The 18344-nt window shown below is 34.5% G+C and overlaps 1 protein-coding gene and 1 pseudogene across 3 annotated transcripts; both read left to right on the plus strand.

The window, feature by feature from the left end:
* The first annotated feature begins 1585 nt into the window (after positions 1–1585).
* On the plus strand, positions 1586–4516 carry LOC125187755 (U3 small nucleolar RNA-associated protein 18 homolog pseudogene; annotated as a pseudogene). The gene is made up of 2 exons (XR_016130399.1): positions 1586–1755; positions 1976–4516. The product of XR_016130399.1 is annotated as a U3 small nucleolar RNA-associated protein 18 homolog pseudogene (transcript).
* A 7810-nt stretch (positions 4517–12326) lies between these two features.
* Positions 12327–17336, plus strand: LOC125187731 (E3 ubiquitin protein ligase DRIP2-like). Of its 2 annotated transcripts, none has more exons than XM_048084358.2 (8): positions 12327–12485; positions 12576–12877; positions 13574–13673; positions 13973–14291; positions 14386–14831; positions 14913–14966; positions 16628–16700; positions 16865–17336. In XM_048084358.2, exons 2-8 carry the CDS (start codon positions 12763–12765, stop codon positions 17033–17035), a joined length of 1278 nt encoding a protein of 425 aa, XP_047940315.2. In that variant the 5' UTR covers positions 12327–12485; positions 12576–12762; the 3' UTR covers positions 17036–17336. The 2 variants fall into 2 exon arrangements, with proteins under 2 accessions (XP_047940315.2, XP_047940314.2); XM_048084357.2 differs by having other exon boundaries at positions 12620–12877.
* Positions 17337–18344: the final 1008 nt, after the last annotated feature.

The raw sequence follows: 18344 nt of genomic DNA on the forward strand, positions 1-18344 counted from the left end.
GCAGCAACGTTAACTGTTTAATAGGTACTTTCCGTGTTACGTTTCCATTATCAAAGAACAATTAGAGGGTTTTATGTATATAGGCGGTGAATCTGTGCGGAAGAACAAATTATGGGTTGTGAATTTGTGGGGAAGAACAATTATAGAGGGTTTCACCATGCGTGAGGCAGCTAACCGGGATGTGTAAAAGGTGATGTTGTGGCACTCTTCCGCTTTTACACAGATTTGCAGAGCATCAATGAAAATTTAATTTTCTACTGAGGACTTTTTGAGAATTTTACACATTAATATATTCCAAAATAATATAAAGTGGAACACCGGGAAATTCCGAAAGGGATTTACCATAAAGTAAGGACATTTTCCATTTATTCAATTTGATCCGTGATACATTTGACCTTACAAAAAATCAAGACTATTCTAATAGAGCTCATGTAATAATAACTTTTTTTTATTATTTTAGTTTGATATGGTGGTTTTATATAGGGCTGGGGAAAAATACCGAAAAAATGATATATCGCTCGTATCGTATTGAAAAATATCGAAAAATTATCGAATTTTCGATATATCATAATTTTCGATACGATACGATATCGTATCGTAAGTTTTCGATACGATAACGATATAAATTTTCTTATATCGCGATATATCGTTTTATATCGAAAATACGATATATATCGAAAATTTTCGATATATCGATATTTTCGATATATATCGATATTTTATTTTCGATATATATCGATATATATCAAAACTTTCGATATATATCGATATTTAACGATATATCGAATTTCGGTACGATATATCGAAATATCGATACGATAACGCTATGAAATTTTTTTATATCGAAAGTTCGATATATCGAAATTCGATATATCGAAACTTTCGATACGATAATGATATGAAATTCTTTCATATCGATATTTTCGATACGATACACGATACAACGTTTTCGATACGATATATCGTATCGACCCACCCCTAGACTTTTATATCATGTGATTATTATACAGAATTAAGTTGTAAGATTCAATCTCATGAATTAAATATAATGTTGTTATTCGATTGTTATAACTTATTATTATATAATTATTCATATTGAATAAAATTGTAATTATTTTAGTTGGACGAGGTTGATATGAACAATGAGCATGTGATTATTCATTTATGATTAAGCTGTGAGAGCAATTTAGTTAACCAAATATAATACTCCCTCTGTCTCATAATATATGGCACACTTTTTTTTTTTAGCTTGTCCCACAAAAGAAGTCACATTTTCATTTATGGAAAAAGTTCTCTCTCACGTGAATATAAAAATTTTATTTTCTCTCTCCATTTAACACACAAAAAAATCCTCACAAAATTTCGTGTCATTCAATAAGTGTGACATATTTTGTGGAACAAAGAGAATACATATTAAATCATTAGATATAATTTTCAAACTAAACGTATATATTTTAATCATGAGATATAATCTTTGAAATCGAACGGGCAGTACTCCTGTAATTTTCTTTATCAAAAAGCCCAAATGTTTGAAGCCCGTTTTATAGAAGGTTCGGTGGAAAGCCCAGATTTGTGAAGCCACTTTATGATTTTCAACTTTGAACTATAGCGCGTCCGCTCCCGCTCCCGCTCCCGCCACAGCCTAAACCCTAGAGCACTACCGTTGTCGATTTTTCACTTCTCCGCCGTAGTTGCTGTAGCGAAGATCAATAAATCTAGATTGCCGCCTTCCTCCATTTTCACGCGGCGGATGAGGTAATTCAAATTTAAGCCTTTTTGTTGGTGGCGATTCTGCTAGTGATATTTTATTTTTTTCCGAAGAATATTTTTGTGATAATTTAATGGTTAGCAGATGGTGTATTGCTTTTTCTATAGAATATTCTTCATAGTTACTTTTTTATGCATTTACTGTATGATTTTATTTATGTATGTTGATGCCATTGCTTAGTTTTACTCTTTAATTTGGTTTGAGCAGTTTGTGGCCTGTGGAAAATGAGCTTAATTTCTCAAAATGCTGTACCTAAGGAGGCAGGGAAGAAAAAAAAGAGGTTGATGGAGGAAGACAAGATTAAACTTGTTGAAGAAAGGGGTGAAGCAGAAGTTTTAGACGGAGACAACATTATCATGGATTCACGAGGAATAAGAAGAGAAAGAAAGGGCAAAAGGAGGAAGGTGACGAGCAATTGGAAATCGAGGAGGGGAAGCAGAGAAAAAAGCTGGAAAGCTTTCTCTTTAGCTCCTTGTACTCACCGATTGGGTTTGGGAATGATGATGCTGATGAAGAAGCTATAGGGGAGGTGGACAATAGCTCAGCAGTGTTTTTCACTGATAGATCAGCAGATAGTACATTGTCTGTGTATGAGGAGGATATCGAGTCTGGAGATGAGACTCCTGATGCACAGAGGAACAATGAAAGGAAACCCGTGTGGGTTGACGATGAAGAGAAGAAGACTAGTATAAACATAGCTAAAGTTAACAAACTGAGGAAGCTGAGGAAAGGAGAAGATGAGAGTGTGATTTCTGGCGAAGCGTACGAGGCAAGATTGAGAGCTCAGCATATGAAGATGAACCGAGGTACTGACTGGGCACCTCCCAATGCCCAGCCAGTGTACAGTTCTGAAGATGACGATTCTGACAGAGAAAATAGAGTGGTGGTAGCCAGTGGTTATGAACATCCAGAATATGCCGATGATATCCTTAGGACAAATGAAGGTCTTGTTTTAAAGAGGAGTGTGAAATTATTGCCTGGGCTTCTTGAATACTCTAGACTGTCAGATGCTCATATGAAGCACCCTTCACAAGGTCCCGTTAACTCTGTCCAGTTCCACAAGAATGCGCAGTTGCTCCTTGTCGGTGGATTGGATAGAACTTTGAAGTTCTTTCAAGTAGATGGGAAGAAAAATGAGATGATACAGAGTATTTTTCTTGAAGACTGTCCTATTCGAAAGGCTGCGTTCTTACCTGATGGATCACAGGCCATAATATCAGGAAGGCGGAAGTTTGCTTATGCATTTGATTTAGTCAAAGCTCATGTAGATAAGATAGCCCCTTTTGCAGGAAGGGATGAGAAGAGTGTGGAATCTTTTGAGGTTAGCCCTGATTCTAAAACCATCGCCTTTGTTGGAAACAAAGGGTATATTCTGTTAGTGTCATCAAAGACGAAAGAACTGTTCGGAACACTGAAGATGAATGGAAGTGTTAGATCCATAGCATTCACTAATGATGGACAACAATTGTTGAGTTCTGGGGGTGATGGGCAGATTTATCACTGGGATCTGAGGACAAGGTCGTGCTTCCACAAGGGCGTGGATGAAGGTTGTCTGACAGGCACAGCTCTGTCCGTCCCCCCTGTTGGAAATTTATTTGCAGCTGGTTCAGACAGTGGAATTGTGAACATCTACAACAGAGACGATTTCATAGGTGGGAAGAGGAAACCTATAAAAGTTATTGAGAACTTAACGACTAAGGTCGATTTCATGAAATTTAATCTGGATGCACAAATTTTGGCCATCGGTTCTCGCATGAAAAAGAACAGCATGAAGCTGATTCATGTCCCGTCTTTAACTGTGTTCTCAAACTGGCCGCCTCCTAATAAGGCTGTGCACTATCCGAGCTGTATGGATTTTAGCCCTCACGGAGGTTTCATGGCTGTGGGAAATGCTGCTGGAACAGTCTTGTTATACAAGTTGCATCACTATACTCGGGCTTAGTAAGTTTCTTAGCAAATTAGATTCCATTTTTGTTGTTATGCTTCGTGATTGAGGCTAGTTGACATGATCTTTATTGTGTAATTTGAAATGGTTATATTTCTTCATACAAATATGAAAGTTTAGTTTTCAGCATCCCTGCGCATTGAAAATTTATTCTGCGAACATTTTGCTCAGAAAGTGTCTATTTTCTTTTCGGCATGAGCTTTAAGAAATGTAAAGGAAAACGGATTGAAAAAGTTAGTGAAATAAGGGTCTTACGTCACTGGGATGGAGGGATTATATAATATTGTTGGGTTTCCCCACTTACACCTCATTTCATCCTTTCTCCCACCTCCATTTCATTCCTTTCTTCCTCTCTATATGAGCTCCCCCCATCTGAAATCTCCAACGACGACCACTCTCCGAGCCAGGGACACTGCAATCCGTGAGCCAGCAGTAATGGCGACGAAATCGCACCGTTCACTCTTTCTCTAGCATCCTTCTCTATTCACATCTCCCCACATCGTCGGCGCCATGTGTGCCACCGTTTTGACCTGGCGGAACTGGCTCTCCTGGTGAATCCATATAAACTGGCAGTGACGATTTATGGAGTGAGATCAGACCCATGGTCGCTGTCCTGGCCGGCATGGTTGTCATCGTCCGCGACCTGGTGGTAGCGGCCGTCATTGGGCATGGTGGAGACCCTCTAAATTTGCACTTGTTATCTTGTGTTGGTTGAATCTTGTTCTTGTTCCTGATTCTTATTGTTGTACACTTGCTTAATACATCAAAAATGTGAATAAAGATTGTGTGTTTTCCCGTGTTCATTCTTTGTCGTTGTTGATCAAAAGTATATAATACTCCCTCCATCTGCGAATAGGAGTTCCATTTCTGTGTGGAATATATTTTAAGAAATGTTAAGAAAAGTGAATGGAAAAAAGTGGATTGAGTTAGTGGAATGTGAGGGTCCTCTTTATCATAGTAATTATAAACTGGAACTCCTATTTGCGGACGGATCAAAATGGAAAAACGGGACTCCTATTCGTAGATGGAGGGAGTAATAAAGAGAGATTTAAATATATGATGTACTAATAAAGAGAGATTAAGAGTAATGTGATGTTTTATTTTTTGTCAAATATAAAATGTCTCAATTTAGTTGAGACATCCTGAAAAGGAATACAACTTAACTTAGTTGGGAGAGTGAATATAAAATAGAAGGTTATTTTTTTAGTTATATAGTACTCTCCCTATGTCACATTAAAAATATAATGTTTTCTATTTCGGATTGACACATTAAAAATGAAACTTTTCCTAAAATGGAAATAACTGTATCTCTACTTTTTCATCTTTCTTATTTTACTCTCTATTCATTAACTTACAAAACAACACTACATAAAATTCTGGTGTAGATTCCCAAATATTTCATATTTAATGAGACGGAAGGAGTATATTATAAAAATAATCAATGAACTGTCAGTTAAGAGTCAAACAAACGGAACAACGAAAATTTTATCAGGTTTTTAGGCCAACTTATCTAATTTTTAGGTTAGCCCTATTCACATTGCGGGCTAATCGGATTATAATTTTATCAAGTTAAAAATTCCCAATTCTAGCCCTCTAAATTTAACGAGCTATTTGAACCAAACCAGAAATTACAAGCTACATTGACATCCCTTCTTGTTATCCACTTTATACATCAAAGAGTTGGGACGCTTTGTTTGTGAATTAATGTTAAACGTCCATATAATATAAAAGGTGATCTGATAATTTTTTTAGATTCATGAGATTTGAGGTTTTTTTTGCGTAAAGGTAAAATGTATTTGCTACTTGGGGATGGAAGAATTTGAAAGCAAAATGATGGGATTTGGGCAATTGTCGCGTGGGATTCAAGAGAAATAAAGAGGTGGGGTACGCATAGGCAACATGATTAGCTATATTGACTCTTTAATTTCTACTATAGTTATATATACAAATAAAAAGGTACTCCCGCCGTCCCGGCTAAGATGACACATTGCTTAGCCGGCACGGGGTTTTAAGAGTTATTGGTTAAAGTGTTTAATTGGAGAGAGAAAAGATGGGTGTAAGTATAAAGTAGAGAGATAAAGAAAGATGAATATTTTAATGAGAGTGAGAAAAAATGGTTAAGTGTATTAATTTGAGAGAGAAAGTTTCCAAAAAAGGAAATGTGTCATCTTAGTTGGGACAAACTAAAAAGGAAAACGTGTCATCTTAAGCGGGACGGAGGGAGTATAAACAATACTCCCTCCGTCACATTAAATATGCAACGTTTGCTTTTCGGCACAAGATTTTATGTAGTGTTGTTTTGTGAGTTAATGAAGAGAGTAAAGTAAGAGAGAAGAAAAAGTAGAAAGAATATTGTTTCCTTTTTTAGAAATGTTTCATTTTTTATAGGACGGACCAAAAAAGAAAACGTTTCATTTCTAATGGAACAGAGGGAGTAACTATAAACATTATATATACAAATGAAAAGTGGAAAGCGGAGTGTATTATATTGCTAACTAATTCTTAAATTACTAACTGCAACTAAATAATCTTATTTATATTATACAGTATTATATTATAAAATTACTATATAATATTAGAATTCACATTTTATTAATTTTTTTTCCCTATAATTATGTACTTTAAAGCTGAATTAATGTGGTATAGTAGACTAATGAATAATAAAATTAATTATTTTTTTGATGAAGTACACGTTATCACTCTACATATTACTTCAAAAAATTTCCAAGACCGTACATAAGAAATTAGAAAATAGATTGTATTCATTGAAATTAGTAACAAGCATTATACTTATAAAAAAATGTTAAAATTGCATTATTTTTAAATGCTGTACATTGTATATCTAAAGTTATTGGTATCTAAAACTACGAACTTTGGTCAATTCTAATATTTTCTCCTAACTTGAAAAAGTCATATAAAATAGCAGATACTTTACAATTCGTGTATTATTTTTCAATCTGACCTAAATAAGATATCTTCACCGAAAATTTTGTCTATGTTGGCAACCGTGAAACATTTATGATATTTTAGACCATTTTTAAATTCATGACAAGTAGGATAAAAAAACCACCTAAATTTAATTGTACTACCAAGTAGGATAAAAAAACCACCTACACTGGTCGGAAATAGTGGTTGATTCGCCATGGATGACTCACCTAATTTTAGTCACGAGCTATACCCGCAAGTGGACGAGGTTACTACAGTAAATAACAAGTGAAGAGACGAACAAAGAATAGTGCCATGACCTAAATACCGCGACTAAATCGTTCAATCTAGACAAACAAAGAGAGACGAGTTCTATGTCGATGAAATGAGAAAAAGAACTAAAACCGAAACAATAAAAGAATGAAAATACTATCAAAAGAACGTAGAATCTTATGGATACAATGACTCTGTGCCGATTGGGTGGCTGATCAATCTACAAGCTATTCTCCAACTTTCCTCTTATGAATGAGTGTAAGACCCCTAAAAGCTCCTATGATCCAAGCTATCATCCAAGATGTCACTTCTCTCGAATGTGATTGATCTAGATGTTAATCACCTTATTTCGAACTAAGTTATTTATCTTTTGAATATTATAGCTAAGTGTAAAAGCATTCATAAAGTTGTCAATCAAACAAATATAAAAGTACAAGGAGGAAATATGGAAAAGACTAGGTAGAAAACACCTCTGGTAATAGAATCTTGATTGTGAAGTCCATCTTCTTTTTCTTCTTCTTCTTCTTCCTCCTCTTCGCGGTGAATTTTTGGTGCTTGGGGGCTTAGAGTTCGTTTTGAAGGATGACCCTCCTTAGGGTTTTAATTCTGTGACGTGTAAGACGAGTTGTGCTAAAAAAACAAGCCAAAAATCACGAATGGGGCAGTTGGGATACGTCAACAGGTTGTGGGGAACATTCTGCCTGCTTTATCTGAACCAGCGGACCACTGGTTTGCCGCTACTCCGCGCAGTCTTCATTAGACGACCAAAACGTCCTTTGCTGGGCTCCGATTAAGGCGTGTGAGATTTGGAGATCATATTGGTAGACCGATTACTATTTACATTTTGACTTCTTTCATTTGTCCACTTTGTCTTGAGTGAAAATATGACTTTTTTTTTGGCTTGTTTTCACCTGTTGTTTTGTACATTCTCAACGAACTCATAATTGATATAGAATTGGTTGCGAACTAATCATGAATCGAGATACAAAACTTGATTGAAAGTAACACGCAAAATATAAAGTTTATTAATTGGAAGTAACACATGAAATATAAAATTTGTGATATTTTATACGACTTTAAAAATTTATAGGAATAACTAGAATTAGAACATAGTTCGTGATTTTAAGGGCAAATACCTAATTGTCTTATTGAGGGTGAATTACAATATTTAAGTTTTGTTCTAAGGGCAAATACCTAATTGTCTTATAGCATCCACATCGAATGCAAGGAGGGGGAGCTACGACACGGTGGGAGCCCCCTATGTCGTGGTGGGAAGAGGACGACGAGGGGTGATGCCCAATGTGGGGGAGATCCGCGACAGGTTGGGGTGGGGGGTTTCGGTGGGAAAGAGGCATAATTATGAAGAAATGGAAAAGAGGAGTGATTAATTCTACTACTTTATTCAAAATGTAGTTGAATTAGTGTTAGTAGATTGTGGGATCCATTCCACTCAACCCGTTTTCTTTTCAATCCATTTTTAATTAATTCCACTACTTTTTTCTCTCTATTATGAAAAATAAGATGTAAGACATGTGACGTATATATGGGTGAGCATTGGATCTTAATATCTTATGGATGAGGAAAGCACATGACTCTTATTTTACCTTAGGATTCTTGATTGATCACAACTTTATCACAATAATATCATACTCCCTTTTTCATATATTAAGTGGAAATTTTTTTTATTTGATACGAGATTCTATGCAACATTGTTTTGTAAGTTAAGAAAAGAAATGTGTCATTTGAAATGAGATATCTCTAAAAGAAAAATGCATTATATCACTTAGAATGAGACCACAGGAGTATTTATTTATTTTTCTTACTATGATTGGAAGACGCTTTTTTAATTTATAATGATTAGTTCTCTTCTTATTAACCATAGTACGTATATAAGTTAATAAAATATTAAATATAATAATAATGATATTATTATTATCATTTGTATTTTGAAGGAATAGTATTACCTTCGATAAAGTTGATGAGTTATATTTTTTTAAAAAAATTAAAACATTTAATCTCTCTTGCATCTCCTATTTTTTATCCAATATGATAATCCAACATGAATTCACACGGAAATAATTGATTTTGGTCAAGCTTTATTGGGTTCGTATCCTTATGGGGTTCTCATTAAGAACAAGATAATTTCGGGTTGGGTTCAGGTTGGATGCGGATAACCATTAAAAAATATTATTATTATTTTATTATTTTTTAAATAATATTCCCTCCGTCCCATAGAAATAAGCCATATTTCCTTCGTCCGTCTCATACAAATAATCCATATCCATTTATGCAACCTTCTCCTTCTCTTTTATTTTATTATTTATGGGTCCCACTATTTACTACACAATTTCAATTGCTTTTTCTCCTTCTCTCTTACTTTATCAATCTATACTAATATAAAAGGCGAGTTTTGACGCGCTTTTGAATTTTCATAAGTTTCGGGTATGCATTTAGATAGTTATAAGTATTGGGCAAGAATGTAATAAATCTTCCATAAATAATTATATATATTAACTACCAACAAACCTCTACACATTCTCATGACACGTAACATATAAGTTTACGTGAATATTTTGAAAGATTATATGGCCAATCAACATTTTTCAACAGTTATAAACTAATTAAAATTATTTAATTCAGGCAGCCATTAAAATGTAACGGCTATACAATAATTAAAATTGTTTACTTTAGGTCATCATTAAAAAAATATGACTGCTACAAAATAAAAATTGTGGAAACTGACTAATTACACTAAATAATATGGCAATTACTACTGATACAAATCGAACGCCAAAAGCAGGCATTTAGCATTTAAACTAGCATTTAAACGAATTCTTTCTATTGTTGCAAAATTTATTTTTGACTTTATTATAACATAATTACAAAAATAGTGGCAGCTGCCGTTATAAATCCATAATGACGGATGGTTACTACATGAACTAACCTCTATAAATATAAGCTCAAAAACTTACTCAACAAATCATTAGAGGTGTACAGAGCAGCAAAACCGCATGAGGCTCAACTCCGTCACTACCATCCACTCCATAATGTGCAGAAACGAGGAAGATTCTCAAACATGTAGAAACAAGGAATTGATAAAAAAAAATGGCGCAACTAAGCATAGCTCCCTATGGGAAGACTTGTCTAAAGAACGTAATATCGGTGGTGGTGGTACAACTACAAACATAGAAGCCGTGCGGAGAAGTAGCCCAGAAGTCATGTGGAGGGAGTTGCCTAGAAGCGGGGAAAGAGAAAGAGAGAGGGCGGCAGGTTGGATTAGCGGTGGAGAGAGGGCTTTGAGGCAAAGAAGAGATTCCGAGAATGAGGATGTTCTATTTAGTTTTGAAATTTGAGATTTCATTTTTTTGAAATAAGACTAATTAAATGGGTGAAATATTGATTGATTGACAATTAAGGGATGCATATTCATTCTTAATTTATGGATTTGATGGGATTATGAGCAATTTAAGTACTATGTCCCATGCATAAATATATTTTGAATTTTTATCATTCCAAAAAATAATTAATAAGATATCGTAATAGAAATCTTATTAATTGCTTAATAAGATTGATTATGTTGCAAGGATTCCGAGAATGAGGAGGTTCTATACTTCTATTTAGTTTTGAAATTTGAGATTTCATTATTTGAATAAGACTAATTAAATGGGTGAAATATTGATTGATTGACAATTAAGGAATGCAGATTCATACTTATTTTATGGAATTGATGAGACTATGAGCAATTTAAGTACTATGTCCCATGCATAAATATATTTTGAATTTTTAACATTTCAAATAATAATTAATAAGATATTGTAACAGAAATCTTATTAATTGCTTAATAAGATTAATTATGTTGCAAGTCAAATAGCCAAACGGAGAATTTAAATGGGAAAATAATGATACGCCCTAAAATAGGGTGGCTGTTGAAATTATGAGAGCAACAATAAAGAATTCAAAATTAGTTAAGCGGAAATTACCTCAAAATGCTAAAGTGGCAATAAGATCCAGATTAATTGACGAAGTATTAAAGTAATTGCGATTAAAGTCTAAATAAATGTGTGACAATTGTGATAACGCTATTGTGCAAATAAAAATTATAAATATAATTGAAAAGATTGATTACTTTTATTTCATTTCTTTTTCTTTTGAGATACACATTGACACCTCTAAATAAAGTGTGACAAATGATTACTATGAAATGACAAAGTAAGTGATAATGAAATGAAAATGGAATTACGATTTTCATGTTGATTCCAATTCTATATATGAATAAAATGTAAATTAATTTATTTTAATTTACAAAAATTGTGTAATTTTATTGAATGGTGAATAATAAATTATATGTTTAATATATATTAATAAGCAAATTTTATTATATTTAATGACCTTAAATTTTAATTTTTAAAATAAATATAAATATAAATACTTTGTTTTAATTTATCAAGATATTAAAAAAAAATATGCACGTATTTTCTTTTTTGCTAAATTATCTGATCAATATTAGTCTATTTATAATTTCGAAAGTTGTTTCATTTATATTTTTATAATAATACGTTTATTTTAAACATTATGATTTTAGGTTTCATATGATATTTTTTTCCATTTCATAAAATTATTTTACATAATGAAATAAGTAAGTATGAAGAAAAATGGATCGTGCATCGCACGGGTGTGATACTAGTTATGCATTAAAACTCATGCCTATACCAAATGGTCTATTTCTATGGGACTAAGGGATTATTTTACTTCAGTTATTTAATTTCTTGTAAATAAGGTTTAAATCATGGAAAATGGATTTTTTTTCATGTAAATCAAGTTTAAAAATTAGATTTAATAATGCAATATTAGGTTTTAATCATGTAATATAGGGTTCGGGTCGTTATCGTGTTGTGTCAACCCATATTATATCGTGTCATTAATGGATTCATAACAAGTTCAGATCGTGTTCGGAGAGGATAACAGGTCATGTTCGTGTTCGGATTGCCAGTTTTCTTAGCAGGTTGGGTTCGAATTAGGCCTTATTTGGTTGAGTTGTTAGCAGGTTGATCCGATAACGACTAAATCTGCATGATTTGTCACTCTTATTGTAAGACTTGTAATCTGACGGAGGGAGTATAAATTAATGTCACAGTTTAGTTGAGACGGGGGGAATATAAATTAATGTAGAGCACGTCCATTGTAAGACTTGTAATCTGACGCAAAAAAAAGTAGAGAACTGTGACGTGACAAAGATTCATGGCGTATACACATAAGAGAGATAAAAAGTAGAGAAGTGTGACGTGGTAAGAGAGTCGTGGCATAGACACATAGCGAGAGGGTATCTGTTGTGGGTGCTCTTTGCGACTTCATGTACCATAATTATCCTCTCACTAACCTTTTATAACATAATGAAATTTTAAATTTGGGTTGAAGTAGTGCCATAAAAAGTCTTTATTTTGTTCATGCTGATTGCATCACCAACCCCTTTTCGATTTCGACTCCGCACACCTACAGATCATTCACAACACCCCTTCAGCCTTGACACCACGTTCCCGTTTCCCCCAAATCACCCAATCAGTCTTCGATTCGCAGGTTTTTGTTAGCAAAACAACAATTCATCTCAAATCTCCGCGTTATTCCTATTCCTTGCCTCACTCACACTCCATTGTCTCATGTTTTCAGTTGATAAGATAATTGTGTGGTTTTTGGTAATGGATTTAATGCAGTCGCAGTAGAGAGAGAGAGAGGGAGAGAAAGGAAACGGACGTGAATCCGGCCTCGTATGCGCAGCGGAATAGCATCAGCATGCACTGCATAAGGTAGCGTTGGTTGGAGTTGCTCCGTGAAATTAAGTGAATTGGACAATACGATGTCGCACCAGGTCGTTGAGGTGAGGAGGGAGGCGCTGGCCCCATGCATGACATGCCCTCTCTGCCACAAGCTCTTCCGCGACGCCACCACAATTATCGAATGTCTCCACACTTGTGAGCTTCTCTTCTCTTCCTTTTTCTCATTCGATTCTCTTCGATTTCCGATTTAGTCGTTAATCAATCGTGGCTGCTTGTTGGAATTTTGATTTCGATTTCGATTTCGATTTTGATTTTGATTTCGATTTTGATTTCTGACTTCCGATTCTGCCCTTTTTCAATCGATGCGGATTGATCTGTGTATTTAGATGCGTTTCTGGTTTTAGAGCTTGTGTTTGTTGGAATTTGTCTTTTGTATAATTTGTTGTGATATATACAATGTCAGTGCTGTTGAATTGAATTATAGGAGATTTGGTTCGAGAATTTTTGGTGTACAGTTGAATGATTTTCTGTAACAATTAACATGAATGGGTCAATTAACAGTACGTGCCTCTGCAGTTCATTGTTGTAATGTTGTTTAGGACTTTAATTATAACCAATAACCTTTAAACGACATATTAGAATCTGAAAATAACCATTTAAGTTTGCTACATGTCCCACAACATTTGGCCAATCGTATGATTGGTCAGGAAATATGAATATGTTATGTTTTATGCAAATAATATTGCCTCTTTTTATGCTAAATGTGCATGTTTCATCAAATCAATGATGCATTGCTTTTCTTCTCCCCAAAATTTCTGATAATTTGCTGTCTGTGCTTATACATCTTCATTTATGCATTACTTAATATTTTATTTCTACGATGCTGTATAGTTTGCAGGAAGTGCATATACAAGAAGCTTTCAGACGAGGAAATGGAGTGTTGTCCAATATGCAATATCGACTTGGGATGTGTACCGTTGGAGAAGTTGAGGTCAGTTCTACTATATTTTTATGATTTTGTTGATATCATGACTTCTGTTTTCCAACTTAGCTACGAACAAGTTGCACAAGTACAGAACCTGTTAAACATGCTTTTATGCTGTCTTTAAATCCCTTTGTTGGACATAGAAAAGCATGTCAACTCTGAAAGCTCTGTCAAATCACGTTTTACCCTCTTATATTGGTGTTATGTGTTCCTAGCTAGTAATTCATGGAGGTTTCTGGATTCGGAGGTAAATTTAGAATGGTCTTCTCATGATTTCACTAATATTTGATGTCATTCCTGATTAGACCGGATCATAATTTGCAAGATGTGCGGGCAAAAATATTTCCAGATAAGAGGATAAAACTTAAGGCCCCTGAGGTAGTGACTCCTGTTGCATTGCCTGCTAAGCGGAAGGAAAGATCTCTTTCATCGTTGGTGGTCAGTACCCCAAGAGTGTCAACACAGGTCGGCATGACTGGTAGAAGATCAAAATCTGTTACTAGAAAAGCATCAAGGGGATCCAGCTTTACCATAGAAAGGCCCGTTTTAAATACTGTTGAGGACCAACCAGAAAGCTCTAGCTCACAAGAGATGCTGAAAAAATCTACTCACAATAATAGAAAGGTATGAGTAGTATAGAAGATTGTGAAACCTTAGGCATGGGCTCCTTTGTACGTTCCGTGCACCAATTTTTAAGCTTACTGTGCTATTGTTGCAGAACTCCTCTGCATGTGAGCCATCTCATCACAGTCCTGATAAAGAAGGTGAGAATGGTTCTAAGCAATGGGAAGAAAAAGGTGATTTGTGGAAGCCTTTAACTTGTTTGGTCGAAGCAGCAAACCGGAGCAAATCCTCTAAGTTCAACACACAAGATTCTCATGTCAAATCTGAAGAGCATAATCCTTATGAAAAGGTGGGTCTTCTCAGAAAAAACAAAATAAAGGAACAGATGAAGAAATCCAAACTTAAAGAAGAGAAGAATTGTATAGAGCATACCCCTCCGGAAATTGAGAGGCCTAAAAAGCTAAGCAAAATCTGGCAGAAAACAAAAAATTTTGGGAACTTCAGGGTTCCGCCTCAGGTTCTGCTTGATGCTGCCAGTGCTAAAATTGACAGAAGAAGAAACTGTCCTATTTGGTTTTCTTTAGTTGCCTCTAACGAACTGTAAGTGGCTTATGCGGATTAATTAGGATTTAATCTTGAGAAAACTTATTGATGAATCTGACGTATAAAATAACTTTTCAGAGATGGAGATGCATTGCCCTTGCCTCAGATTTCAGCAAGTTACTTGAGAATAAAGTAAGTTCTTACTATGTTTTGCTGTTCTGGCTGTTGAATGTAATGTTTCTGCTTTGGCATAACCAATAAGAGGCTCAACTTTTATTCTTATGGCATCATATACTGATAGTATAGTGCCTAGTTATTAGCTTTGTTTTAATTGTTCTGATTAATTAATTATGATATTTCTTTCTTTTACAAATTTGAAGGCATTGCAAATATCTTGACATGTATATCTGGTTAGTGTTAAGTGTCTGTCAATCTAGTTTTGATTATCCTGGTTAAATATATAGGAAACTAGCGAAATTGTGCATGTATATTGGTTGTTTTACTGCAAAAGTTGACCTTTATCTCTTGAATATGCTTTGAAACCATTTGTAGCCTATCTGAAACAATCTTAACAAATATCAACAGCAATGCAGGTTTTTTAAGTGTTTTAATCTTTTTTCTCAAGCCTAGATGTGAAGAATTTGTTTAACTGAACTGTAGGTTTTCGTTGATGATTTTTTTGAGAATTTGCCTTCATTTTGTGCTTTTGATCTACTTAGATAATTACAATTGGTGTCTTCTGCAGATTGCAAGTGGTCCTTATATTCACAAAATTTTCTCTAATTAATTTGGTTTCTACAATTAACTTAACCTCTTCTCACTCTCTCTAATGCATGAAAGGTTCTTACTATCTGGAGATGGTAATGGGGTAACTTGATTCCAGCATTTTATTTTGGACCCAACTTGGTAATGGGGTAATGGGGTAACTTGATGTTATGAGTGATATTTCTATGAATGTGTAGATGACTATATGCACACGATGCATGTATTAGCTTATATCCAAGTTTGCTAAATTTATCATATATTGTAGTTACATCTAAAGTTTAAAACCATGGCAGTTTTAAGTGCTGGAGGATATTAACAGTTTTGGACTGTGTTTGACTGTTTGTAAACAGTAACTTCATTTAAAATTAAATACTTCAACATATGATGACTTAGCTAACTGCAAAAAGTGAAGGTTGAACTTGGAGCTCACATACATTCCTTCTTAATGCTTTCCTGTAGTTTATATTAAGGGTGGTGGATAATCAAATTACCTTTACCTCACAATACATGAAATACCTGGCAATTGCATTATATTTAATTTCCTTATCAAAACCAAATCATCTTTATTTCCTTATCATGACCAAATCATCCAATTTCTCGTGCTTTTCTGTGCACCCTCTTTTATCGGCCTTTCGTCCTCGTGCTTATCTGTGCATTCTCTTTGGACTTTCATGTGCTTTTTCTGTGCACCCTCTTTGGCCATTCATCCTCGTGCTTTTCTGTAAACCCTCTTTTGGCATCCATCCTGTATGTCAGTGGTGATTTAATGTTGATATAATGGACAAACTGCTGATTGACTGATTGGTGCACCACACTTGATAGTTATTTGAAATAATTTGGAACCCAGGACTTCAATTTTCTTCAGTGAATTTAAGATATGTTCGACTGATGATGCTTGCCAAATTCCTACGGCTTTAATTTACATTTTTTTAGTCTTGGCTATTTACAGTATTGTTGTTTCTTCTGAAATATCACTGAAGAAGAATTCATAAGTTAAGACTTGCATACATAGTTCACAAAATTGTTTCTATGACGGATTATGTAGTAAATAAATGAATCTTATTTTAATTCATTGCGTTCGTTCACAGGGATGGAAGTATACCAGTTTCGTTCATTCAAAAGTACCTCAAGAGGAAGTTAGATCTTACAAATGATGTTGAGGTATGTGGGAGTCATATAAACATTATCATTGAACCATACCTCTGACATAACATTCGAACATGAGCAGCTTCACACACACACACACACACAGCATTTGGATTGCAAATAATTGAGTTTACATCTCCGATCAGTTGATTTGATATTTCCTGCGAATCAAACTCCAGGTTGAGATCAAGTGCATGGGGCAGAGCATCATCCCCACACTAACGCTGAACAATCTGGTTGATCTGTGGCTTCAAACAACTAGTACAGACAGAGTGAAAGCCACAATCGGCTCATCAGCCAAGGACTTCGTGATGGTGTTGGGCTATGCTCGCAGGGCACCTGATTCTTAGGCTCATGCCTCGATTTTCCCTCCCGCAATGGCAAGAGGTACCTTTCACGAGCACCGCACTGCAACGTTTAAGAGCAAAGTCGCAATGAGAATGCATTGTAAGATGAGGTGTGAGGAGTGAATGTGGCATTTAGTGACTTGAAGTACCTGTTTTATATTTTATTACATGGTTGTGAAACTTGCATTTTTATTTTTTTACTCTTTGTTCATTACATTGGACTTTGTCATAATTAAGTTATTTACGTCATATGTGAAACTTAACATATTTTTTCTTTTTTAATTCAGATCGGGAATTTTGATTATTACAGGTATTTCTTTTATTATTTTAGGGTATAAAATATGTTCATAGATCTCTACGTGTAGGTATATTACGGCATCTTGGCACCAAATTACTCAACTCATGCACCGAAAAGGTGCAGAATAGTGCAAAAGTAGGCACAGAATTGGGTGTTGCTCTATTAACGTTCTCGAATCTGCTGACATCAGTTCCATGTTATAATACTTTTATACTCTCATTGTTTTAACGTAGTCCGGTCGTAATTATTTTTGGGTTGTTCCACTCAAATCATTTTCTTTTATAGAAAAAAAAACAACAAATTAATTTTTATTATTTTATTATATTTCCTACTTTAATAGTAATGTGGATCCTCATGTAATGATCCATTAATAGCTTGCCCTACATTTGTCAATTATATATTCCATTCGTCCCGACTAAGATGACAAAACATTTTCTTTTAAGTTTTTCTCTACTAAGATGACTCATTTTTATTTTTGGTAAATTTCTCTCTCCAATTAATACACTTAATCACTTCTCCAATTAAATTATAAACTTCTTTTTCTCTCCATTTAATACTTCCACATACCATTTCTCTCTCCAATTAACCACTTTAACCAACAATTCCAAAAATCTCTTGCCGACAAAGAAATGTGTTATCTTAGCCGGAACGGAGGGTATGATCATCAATTAACATAGTAAAATCTTTACATTGTCACATTTATGACTCAGTCAAAATCTTTCTTTTACTGGTCACGATTCCAATACTTTCCACGTCTCCCACTGAGAGTCTTCCGATAGGGACTAAGGCAGCAAAGAGAAAAGTGAGGGGAAGGTTCTGTTTGTAAACATTCATATCTTTTTAAGTTTGAGATTAGTGTAAATGGTTATAGTAAATTCATATTTGACGTGACATTTTCACTAAAATGGGTTTAAATTTAGTGTAAATAGTTTGAGATGCTCTTGGACAATCTCCAACCATTTTCACCAAACTCCAACCCACTTTTCAGTAAATGTCACATCCAATAGTAATTTT

The sequence above is a fragment of the Salvia hispanica genome, chromosome 5, assembly GCF_029641045.1.
Source record: "Salvia hispanica isolate PSC_SH4W2 chromosome 5, Shi_PSC_v1, whole genome shotgun sequence".
Classification (NCBI taxonomy): domain Eukaryota; kingdom Viridiplantae; phylum Streptophyta; class Magnoliopsida; order Lamiales; family Lamiaceae; genus Salvia; species Salvia hispanica.

Excerpts from the sequence above, each read along its gene's own strand:
- LOC125187731 (XM_048084358.2), top strand. The coding sequence starts at position 12,763 with ATGTCGCACCAGGTCGTTGAGGTGAGGAGGGAGGCGCTGGCCCCATGC. Across the intron at positions 14,292-14,385 it reads CTACTCACAATAATAGAAAG|AACTCCTCTGCATGTGAGCC; the intron begins GTATGAGTAGTA and ends CTATTGTTGCAG. Across the intron at positions 14,967-16,627 it reads GCAAGTTACTTGAGAATAAA|GGATGGAAGTATACCAGTTT; the intron begins GTAAGTTCTTAC and ends GTTCGTTCACAG.